General features: G+C 33.2%; 2 protein-coding genes across 2 annotated transcripts; one reads left to right on the top strand and one right to left on the bottom strand.

Annotated features, from left to right (window-relative positions):
* The first annotated feature begins 2,043 nt into the window (after positions 1–2,043).
* Positions 2,044–7,741, top strand: LOC114423774 (tetratricopeptide repeat protein 1-like). The gene is made up of 6 exons (XM_028390654.1): positions 2,044–2,476; positions 3,164–3,343; positions 4,803–4,929; positions 5,295–5,396; positions 5,846–6,023; positions 7,060–7,741. The coding sequence occupies exons 1-5, from the start codon at positions 2,171–2,173 to the stop codon at positions 5,959–5,961; spliced, it is 831 nt and encodes a 276-aa protein (XP_028246455.1). The 5' UTR covers positions 2,044–2,170; the 3' UTR covers positions 5,962–6,023; positions 7,060–7,741.
* Positions 7,742–7,823: 82 nt separating this feature from the next.
* Positions 7,824–8,946, bottom strand: LOC114423775 (protein LATE FLOWERING-like). The gene is made up of 2 exons (XM_028390655.1): positions 8,622–8,946; positions 7,824–8,506 (listed from the first exon to the last, which is right to left on the bottom strand). Exon 2 carries the CDS (start codon positions 8,496–8,498, stop codon positions 7,968–7,970), a length of 531 nt encoding a protein of 176 aa, XP_028246456.1. The 5' UTR covers positions 8,499–8,506; positions 8,622–8,946; the 3' UTR covers positions 7,824–7,967.
* Between the last annotated feature and the right edge of the window lie 1,657 nt (positions 8,947–10,603).

Below are 10,603 nucleotides of genomic sequence, written 5' to 3'. Positions count from 1 at the left end.
CTGCAGATCATCCAAGCTTGACACAAAAAAAAAGTGAAACTAAACTGTTTTGAAACCATATCAAGTTGTGTTTCGGGGTTGAGGAATGTTCTTGTTATTTGTTTTACGGAGGTAGCATAATTCTTGGCATCATTTCACATTTTTTTCTTATTGGTTTCATTGCTAACTACATCAAGTGTTGGGAATTTTAATAAACCTTATAAAATAATAAATGAGCACCAAAATACATTAACTTAGATTATCAAGAGGTTTTAAGGAATACCTGGATCCATAGAGTTTGATCAACACGCAGCGGAATCTTACAGCGGTCACGAACAATTGGTTTAATGACCTTTCTCAATCAAATCACTTTCTTCCTTATGGAACCTTCATTTTCTCTTCAAATAGAGAGGAGAGAAACTGTTTCTTGATTTGGTGTCTTGGGGGACTTTTGTTTTAACCTATTAGGATTCACATTATCCCCTAATGGATCAAACTGGTTTCCGCTTATTAAGTTCATATCAATTTTTTATTGGACAGTCTAATGGACTTATTGAATTAGATCACTTTATATTAAACTTATCTAAATGTAAATAACTAATCTAAATATTATAATATGTAGCTTATATTAATTAGTTAGGAATTATAAAATTCCTAACAATAAGTTCCCTGAGCATTAATCTACCGCTATGATCAGTTATAATAGAAAGTTGTCTATAAATTTTTCCATTGTAGGCTATATTTTCTTGCTCATAAGGTCTAATTTAAGATTTTAGATAACACTTTTTGTGGGTATATTGAATTTCAGGTGCTGCAGTAGTATTTATGCAGAATGGAGGGCTTTTTTGCTATAAATGTTGATGTCATATTGTATCCTCTTCTTTTGTGAATTGGTGAATCCTTGGTGAATTTGTGTGTGTGTGTTTATGTATTAATTTTTTTATCGACGGTGCACATTTACGTTTAGTTGGGATATTTCTTGGATAGTTGCTTCGTGCACCTTCAATTTTAATTCCTACATCCTTTTAAGCTCCAGGAACACCTATTAAAGAATTTAAATTACATTCTGGAAAGGCTTTTCTAGAATGTAATTTTTTACATTTTTACATTTCAGAAATGCGTTTCTGGAATGTAACTTTACATTTCAGATTAGGTGCAGGAAATAATTTGTAAGGTGCAAAAAGTAATTGCCTATTTTTTAATGTTTGTTTGTGAGTTTATGTTTGGGTGGTCAGTGACCCAATTTTAGTTAAGGATTGGTTTGGATGCAATTCCTTTATCAAGCTCCCTTGGGCTTTGGGTTGGAAAGCTAGAAAATGGCTTTGCTTTACATGAATTGAGCTACTTTTTTTAATTCAGTTTTTTATTTTTTTTTATTTCAGTAGAATATTTACATTTTGAGTTATTGTAACCTTTTGCTTCATCTTTTTTCATTTTTAATCAAAATATTGTTTAAATGCTAGCTTTTTTCATGTTATGCATGTTTGACTTAATTTTTAAGACATCTTTCTTATAAACAATATTTTTTTACTTTGAATGATATAAAGAATCTTTTTCATAACTTATAATATTGTTTTGAATACAGCATAGGTTGATCTTGATAGGCATGTCATGTTTAAATGACGAGAATGATACACACGATATGGTGATGCAATTTTCATCCAATAATAATTAATTAATATTTATCTATCATTTTTAATATCTTAAGTATCAAATTAAATTTCAATATTTTTTAAAATATTATCAACAGTTAAAAACAATTTTATATCACAATATAAATTATTTATCATAAATTTATATATGAAGAAGTATTTATTTTTAATAAATTTTAATTTTATAAAATAAAATATTTATTACTGCTAAAATAAATATTTAGTGTGCAATGCACAATCTAAATTCTGCATAGATGTTATTTTCCTTAAGTTTTCGTTTTTTTTTATCTTTCTTAATTTTTTTTTTAGAAAAGACTAAGCTAATGCGTGGTGCAAGGTGTAAGTTTAAAAAAAAAAAAAGTTTCAAGCTCAACCACACAAGTTTAATTTAAAAGAGAAAAGAAAAAAAAAATCACCAAAGGGTGCGTTCTGTTGTCGGTCATTCTAGAAACACCCCATAAGTATTTGGGAAGCTCATACATTTCTTCTACGCCCGAGAATCGCATTTTTGTATTTCGTGCATCGAAACTTTCCAGAAGATGGTGGTGATAGAGCAGGAAGAGAGCGAGCATCGAAACGCGAACCCCTCCAACGACGCTTCCGACGGCTTCGAAACCGCCAGCGACACCGATCTCGCCAGTGACGGCGACGACGGTGGAGCCGGCAGCCCGGAAGAACAGAATCACATCGAACAGAGTCATACCGAACAGAATCACACCGAACAGAGTCACACCGAGAAACACCAGCAGCAGCAGCAGACGGAGCAAGAGCCGGAACACGATGATCCTCAGAGCACCGAATCATCTGAGAATAATGCGTTGATCAATGAAGAAGAGTCGAGACAGGTTTGGTTTCGAAATTAAGGGTTTTGTGATTAGGTCTTTCTGATTGCTACAATATTTTTTTCTGCAGTTATGTTTTTTTTCTTGTTGTATAATGAATTTAATTGGAATGCTATAACCTTTTTTTGGCCACGTATTGGATTGCCACACTTATGCTAAGGTTATTGATTTTTGTAATATTAATTACTTTAAACATTATATCTAGATTAATTTCTAGTTAGTTCACAGCAGAAAAGGATTGTATAATGAGAAATGCTAGGTATTAGTAATATACTGACATTCTTTATTATTAGTTGAAATTTATTTAGAATCACAAAACTGTGGAGGACTCACTCCTTATTTAGTGAGTTTCAGCTTATGATTTTGCAGTTTCTAATAAATTTTAACCTAAGAGTAGAGAACATGATACGAGTGTGTTAGAGAATGTGTAGTGTAGCTAGCACTCCTCTTGTATAATACTTGGCTCATGTGGCTGATTGTGTGACTAATTACTTATTAGCGTGTTATATTCTATGGTTAAAATTTTGGGGCACCATGGGTTGTGTGCAGACTGCAGAGAAAATTTTTGTATTTTGATATTTAGACACCAAGATTCATCAAACTTTGAAATTGGTATATACCTGCATATTAAATTATTAATCCCTTTGTGCATGTAAATAGAATATTGAGTTTTATTCGATTATGTGACAGAAAGCATTGGATCAAGCAAATGAAGCAAAGGTAGAAGGGAATAAGCTTTTTGTAGAAGGGAAGTATGAAGAGGCATTATTACAGTATGAACTTGCTTTACAAGTAGCATCTGACATGCCTTCATCTGTGGAAATACGGTCAATATGCCATTCAAACCGTGGTGTGTGCTTTCTGAAACTGGTATGGTCTTCTTTTATGCTGTTAATGAGGTTATGTTCTTCCACACATGTCTACCAGATGAACTATAGATCTCAAAATGATGCTTAATGGCTTATGCATAGTGATCTAGCTTGGTCCTTGGCCTTTCTCTGTTTCCATTCACTTCAGAATTCTGAATTATTGGTTGAAATTCAAAGTTGGGTTTATTTTGTGTTACATACTGTTCTTGAAGAATACCAATTACATAACTAAAAATTTAGTTTTGGTTTTGGTTAAAAATTATTATTTGCTCAATATAAAATATCAGTAGTTTTAAAACTTAAATTAAATAAATGATGGAGAAAAGAGAGGGAAAGTACAACCATGGGGAGGATAAGACATCCTGAAAACCATAAAAGCTGAGATGTAACTAAAACTGTGAAAAAGTAAAGCATGCTGCCAAGCTACCTGCATACCAGAAATTTATATTTCCTAGAAATAGCCATGGGCAGCAGGACTGAGTAGGGAAGCTTAAACTTAATACTCATAGCAAGTTTAAGGGAAATGAGACCCTTAGAAATGCAAGAAATATATGTCCCAACCATAAGCAATTTCACATGTTTTAAAACCAGTTAAACATTTTGGGTGCTTTTCCACAAACTCTGAGACATCATTTCCTCCAACATGTTTTTGGGGGGTCTACTGGAGTAAGGGCTCACAGATGGCAGTGCTGGTGGATAGCGTTAACCTGGACTATATGGCAGCATAGGAATGGGATAGTTTTCTCAAATGATAGCTTTAATGGCAGCAAATTGATGGACGATGGAATCTTCCTGTGCTGGTCATGGCTTAAGAATTTGGAAAGGGTTTTGGAATTCACTTTAATCAATGGTCGAGTAATTTGAGAGGGATTTTGTAATCAGGGGAGGGAAGCAGACATAGGATCTGGGTAGATTATAGCTTACAATATGAGCAGTTTTATGGTTTTCTAATTCTACTTCTAAAGCCTGTATTAGGAAACCATATTTCTGCTAAGCTCAAAAATCATTTGTACTTTTCAGTACCCCTGGTACTGTTATATATATAATATTTTATCTTTGCTGATAAAAAAAAAACAGTTAAACATTGGTTGATAGCATCAACCATGTTTCTTGCAGTGTTCAAATTTGAGGATAGATACTAATTTGCGAAAATTAGCTTGGGTATGTACATATTTATTAGTCTCCAATGTAATAAATCTGAGCAATACCTGATCCCAATCTGCTTCAATAAAAAACGGCTCTGCTAAAGAAAACTGCAAAAGACAATAAGGATTAAAGCTAGATACTTTATTCTTGTATTTTTACCTTTGTTTCAATTTTTTAATAATATATGTAGACATTTTGATCATTTTTATCCCATGTAAAGCTACTATGGGATCTATGCTTACGTCTTTCTTGTGCCCCATTTGTTATGTTTGCTTGCTTTTCTTTAACATGTCAAATACTCAAATATACCACAGGAAAAATATGACAACACAATTAAAGAATGCACAAAAGCATTAGAACTGAATCCTGTGTACGTTAAAGCTTTGGTAAGAAGAGGAGAAGCTCATGAAAAGCTTGAGCATTTTGACAAGGCTATTGATGGTGAGTTCAAAGTTTATTATAGGGTGGAGGGTAATTGTACCAACCTCTGAGGTTTGCACTTATCAAATCTAGCACTGTTTGTCCCTTGCTTTATGTCCTACCTTATGTAGGGTTTTTACTCTATTGTTCTTTGTAATTAACAAAGGGAGGTGTAATTTCTCGAATAAGAAAATGTGTCAAGCTTAATGAGTACACACCTAAGGGAGGTTATTGTAATTATCTCTTTATTTTGGCTCTTAATGTATAAGTTCACAACTGTGTATTTAGCACACTAATAGCATTCTGATTCTTACGAACTTTCATCTTCATGCATAACCAGCTCTTTACACTTCACCTTTTTTTTTTTTATAAAAAATAATTGACAGATATGAAAAAGATCTTAGAAATTGATCCCTCAAATGATCAAGCTAGGAAAACCATTCGGCGGCTAGAGACCCTTGCTGCAGAAAAAAGGGAAAAGATGATTGGTGAGTTTTTTTTTTTGTCTTTCTCTTGTTTTTTAATATTTATAGTTTTTTTGTGTGGTGGTGCATCAGCTTTCTTTCTTTGTCTTACCTGTATTATTATTATTATTATTTTGTGTTTATTTTTTGCCTATCAACTTGCACTTGCCACAAAACTAGATGGCTTGATCCCCTAGATATCTCTCCCGTCTCTTCTGCTTTTTTTTCCCTTCTAATCTCAGTCATGTACCGAGAACTGTAAAGATCATGTGTTTTAACACATCTAGTTATGTGTCCATTCTTGTTCTGGGCAAACATAGATCAATATTTACTATTCTGTTTCATAAAGGCAAACATATATCGTGAATAGTTCATAGCGGGGTGTGCAGATATACTTTATTTTTGTGACTAGTGATATTGAGTATAATTTACTATCATCATTTGCTTAGATAGAGAAGTGTTTCTTGATGCAGCACAAGTGAAAGACATGGGCAATTCTTTCCTGCGCTACCTTGGGCTGAAGGAAAACAACTTTAAAGCAGTCAAAGATCCAAACACTGGTTCCTATTCTATCTCATTCCAACGTTGATTTATGTAGAGCAAAGTCATAAACAGCAGTAAGCAAGAAAGAGGCAGTCTAAAGTGATACAGGTTTGAGACTCAGTTATGCATGCTGGTTATTTGGAAACTTGGAATGTTAGTTATGTATGAGAACTAGGGATGTAATTTCATTTCCTTTGAAAGGGTATTTGTTAATTGATTTATCATGTGAAGAGGATTGATAATGAGTAAAGTCTATAACAATCTCTTTTAACATTTAAACTGCACTAAGGCTTCAGAACCCATGTCAATTGTTTTGATCTTTTGAAAAATACTACCTCCGTCCCTATTTATAAGATGTTGACTAATTTATGCATATTAAGAAAATTGTTTAATTTAGGTATCAACATTAAATTTGTCTGTAATTGTAATATTTTTCCAACTTTGCCCTTAACATTATTGGGAGCCTATTCATCTTCTCCAATCTTCATAGGTGAGAGAAAGAGACAATTCAGATTTGCATTCGATTTTGGATTAAAATAAATAAGGGTATTTTAGTAAAAAATTAATTAATGCACAAGATAATTGAAATGAAGTCTTATAAAAAGGGACAAGAAAATTTCAAAACTATGTCTTATAAATAGGGACAGAAGTAGTATATAGTTTAACTGCATGATTCCATTGGCTTTTGAGAAATACTAGCAACACCTTTCACAGTCTTTTTAACACTATTATCAAATGAAATTCTAGCTAGCCTCACTGATAATGAGTGGTCCCAGGTTATCTAGTTGGACCAACATGCGATTTCACTTAATAATGGACAAAGTGTTGAAAAGAGTGTGTAAGATTGTATTGTTAGCATTCCTCTTGGCTTGTAATGTTCTCTAATTTAGCTGTTTTTCCCCCCTTGATGCTTAAGGGTGCACTTGTTTGAAGACATTTTTTTAATCCTCATAAAAATCAAAACCTTTAATGTCATTTTATTTTCACTCCCCTCAATTTTTCATCTCCTCAAACCAATACACTCTAAATATTATTTGCATCATTACATTTATGATGTCACTGACCAAATCAGTCAGGTACTTCATATGCTATAGCTTTCAAGATAATGGGTCTCTAATTCACTGTCATACGATTTGTTTTCTAGGTAATGTTGGAACTCTGAGTTAATGAAGTACTAAGTGAGTTGAGCATTGTTGGATGGATGTCAAGGTGTTTTAATCACGTGGAAGTGCACTCATGAAAGTTGATTGGAATTTGTAAACCTTTTTGGGTTGTACAATGCTGTTTTTCTATCATCAGCTCATTCTGCATCAGCTTCACTACTGAATATGATGCGCATTTTAGCAATTTTTAGTATAGTCATGTGATCCATACATATATTGGCTGGTACTTTGATGTTTATAAGTTTTGGAATTATACATGATATGTGATTGTCAAAACTTAGAGCATTTATAATTTTTTTTTTTTGCTTCTGCTATTTCTGAGTTGCTATCATATGTGGAATTGGTCTTTAGCAAACTGCAGTACTACAAAAACTAGTGCTTTATACTGGTTATTCACTGAAGTGGAGCAGCAAGTTGTGAGCTCTAAAGATGCTGTCCCTCCATTAATTTAGAAGAATCTGCTAGTCTGGTTTTATGTTGTGGGCGGCTGAAGGTGTGTTACAGAATAAGAGGTATGTTTTGGTTGCGAGGCTTTCAGGTCATTGAAGTGAGTTTGCTGTTTTAGTCTCAAAGCAACCTGAATATTTGTTAGATATATGGATGTACCTGTTCAGTTTTAGAAAGTGAAAGTGAACAAAAAAATTATATATGTATTCATCTCAATCATCATATGTTTTAATTTAGAAGTTCACTTTTTATTCATCACTTCATGCAATAATAACCAAAGTAAAAGGAGGGCTTTTGCTTTGGAAGTGAGGTATAAATATGAATCCGAAAAATGAAAACCATTATTCCATACCAAGACTAACACACTCAGTTGGCCTAAAAAACTAGTCCTGCAATTCCCTAGCTCAAAGAAAAATCCACCTTCTCATTTCCAGTTTATACATTACAAATGGAGAGATAAATCAAGCTTTTGATCTTTCTCTGTACCATTATTCCAAATTCCAAGATTTTGATTGTTACTTAACAATTGCATATGTTGAGATGTGTCCCCCCAGCAGAAGGTAGAGCTCTTCCCATCATCATGAAGCCTGTTTTTTGAACTTCCCCTGTAAAATAGTGCATTGCCAAATCTAGGTGCACCATTTGATCCAAATTGTTCTGAAATTTGATGACTTGGCAGATGAGGGAGTCTTGCTGCATGGGCAGTGATGAACATTGCAGGATTTAAAATGCCTAGATGGGTTGGAGCAAAAACCATAGGGGTTGGCAGTGGGGAAGGGAAGGAAACACATGAGTGCTCAGAAGCCTTCTTGGCCTTCCTTGCAGCTGTTCTTTCTTTCTTGTGAGCATTTTGGTGTCCTCCTAAAGCTTGAGAACTGTAAAACTTCCTTGAACAGAATAGACATGGAAAAACTCTTGATGAATCTTCTCTTTGGCTTTCTCCAACTTTGGCTACCTTTACGTCATCTTCCATCTATATACCTGAAATCCCAGAAAGCAAGCAATTGAAAGGTGAAACATAATTCACGTCAGTATTTGTACATTTTATATTGAAAACTAGACGTGTTAGAAACTATATGTTAGCACACCATTTTACCTGGGGAATATCAGAACAAATGGTACAACAGTGTAACAGAGGAGAGAGTAGAATGGGAAGAGGGGAATTTAAAAAGCAGGGAACAGATTATGAGTTTGGATCTTGTAGTCTCAACTGATCAAAGAAAGAGTTGAAAGGAGGTGTAAAAGGTCTCTGAGTAGAATCATAAATATAGAGCAAGAGACAGTGGTGAGGTGAGGTGTATGGGCTTGGGAACGGAACAGAACAGGAGAGATAAGATGAGAGAGATTCCATTTTCCAAACCTAACATTTCCTCATACCGATCACTTTCTTCACCATAAACATGCACAAACCTTTTGGAGGACAGTTCCCCACTTGTCTGACGACGTGGTGGTTTATGAGCACTTTGTGTCACTGTGTTTTGGGTTTTTACTCTCGCTCCAGATTTCTTTTGTCGCATATACGGCTTTAGACATGAAACTAATCTTCATCGGGACTTGTCCCGTTACTTATCACACGTAATAGTAATTTTGAAACTTCTAAAGTTTTGTGTGTGTTGATGTTTAGTGTACAAGTTTTAAATTTATTAAATGTTATTAAAGAATATATGTGAATATATTTCCGGATTCGAACCCATGATCAACAGGTCACCAAGGCACAACTTTACCGCTGTACCAGGGCTCGCCCTTATATGTGAAGATATAAATAAATTAATATAATTGGAAAACTATATTCACCACCTAAGATCCTTCCAAATGATTTAGACTCTCCCGCCTCTAGTTCTTAAACAAGCATTCACCTACCTTGTTTAATCGATTGATACAAACTCCTTGTTTTTGTTTAATTAAGTGACTTGTTTAATAAAAAAATTTGTTATTTTTAGAGGAGACTGGTAATTGGGGACAGATTAAAATGGATGCATAAATTTTAAAAGGTTATTTTTATGTCAAAAAGGTGATGATTGTTTTTAACATGCTAAGAGGTGTGTGTTATGTAAAAAGATCTCAAGAGAGGTCGACTTACATAACATCTTGTAAGTACTATGATTTTCAATTTGATTTGGAGTTTCGTCTTGATAATATACGTCATCTTCTAATGTATTTAAGGACGTAAATGTGGGCAATGATATATTCATGAGATGTGTGAAAGTGTGAGAGTAGCAGCAGTAAGATGAGGAGATTGATGTCTCCAATGGCCAACATGGAAGAGGATTAATGAATGCACTCTCATGTCTGGTACTGTGTGCACGTTGCTTAAATAGCAGCATTCCATATGATATGATGCATGCATACTCTGAGCCTTCTCGTCGTTTCCCAATACGCACTACTGTTTGTAATAAGTAACTCTAAGGTATCGTTTAATACAGCAAAAAGTAATAAAAATTGAAATTAAAATCAAAGTTTTTAATTAAAATAGAAAGTCAAAATGTGATATCTATATCAAATTTTAAAGTTTTTTTTTTCATTTTTTCTCCCCCACAGAATGTTCCCTGAAGGAGCTTTCTTTGGTTTGGAAAATGAAGCTAAAGAAGAGAAGAAAAATTAAGATAATTTTTATGTTATTAGGTTGAAGAGAAAATGTTTCTTTTTTATTTTCTTGTTTGATTGCGTAAAAAATTGAAGAAAAGAAAATTTATATATGTTCAATTATACAAATATCCTTAATAAAAAATGAAGTATATAAAATAGAAACAAGCTTAATATGATATTTTTATTACACGATAATAATAAAAAAAATATCTTTCACTTCAGAAAGGACTGACGGACAAAACACCGGAGTCCATTTGCTTTTCTATACATCTTTCCTATTAGTCCTGATACCAAAGGAAAGAAGAGCATGAAATTGCATTTCTTTCTTTCTTGCTCGGATTTTTTTTCAAATAATGGATAATTTTTATTCAAAATTACGAAATTAAATATTTTTTAAATGCATATCTTAAAACACGACTTTTATTTTATTTTTAATACAATTGAAACTATTTTAAATTCATTAGTTTTTTTTTTAAAAAAAAGAAAAAAAAA

This window comes from Glycine soja, chromosome 8 (assembly GCF_004193775.1).
Source record: "Glycine soja cultivar W05 chromosome 8, ASM419377v2, whole genome shotgun sequence".
NCBI classification, from domain to species: domain Eukaryota; kingdom Viridiplantae; phylum Streptophyta; class Magnoliopsida; order Fabales; family Fabaceae; genus Glycine; species Glycine soja.
Note: the sequence above shows the minus strand (reverse complement) of the source record. Positions and strands in the feature narration are given on the sequence as shown.

Excerpts from the sequence above, each read along its gene's own strand:
- LOC114423774 (XM_028390654.1), top strand. The coding sequence starts at position 2,171 with ATGGTGGTGATAGAGCAGGAAGAGAGCGAGCATCGAAACGCGAACCCC. Across the intron at positions 2,477-3,163 it reads ATGAAGAAGAGTCGAGACAG|AAAGCATTGGATCAAGCAAA; the intron begins GTTTGGTTTCGA and ends ATTATGTGACAG. Across the intron at positions 4,930-5,294 it reads TTTTGACAAGGCTATTGATG|ATATGAAAAAGATCTTAGAA; the intron begins GTGAGTTCAAAG and ends AATAATTGACAG.
- LOC114423775 (XM_028390655.1), bottom strand. The coding sequence starts at position 8,498 with ATGGAAGATGACGTAAAGGTAGCCAAAGTTGGAGAAAGCCAAAGAGAA.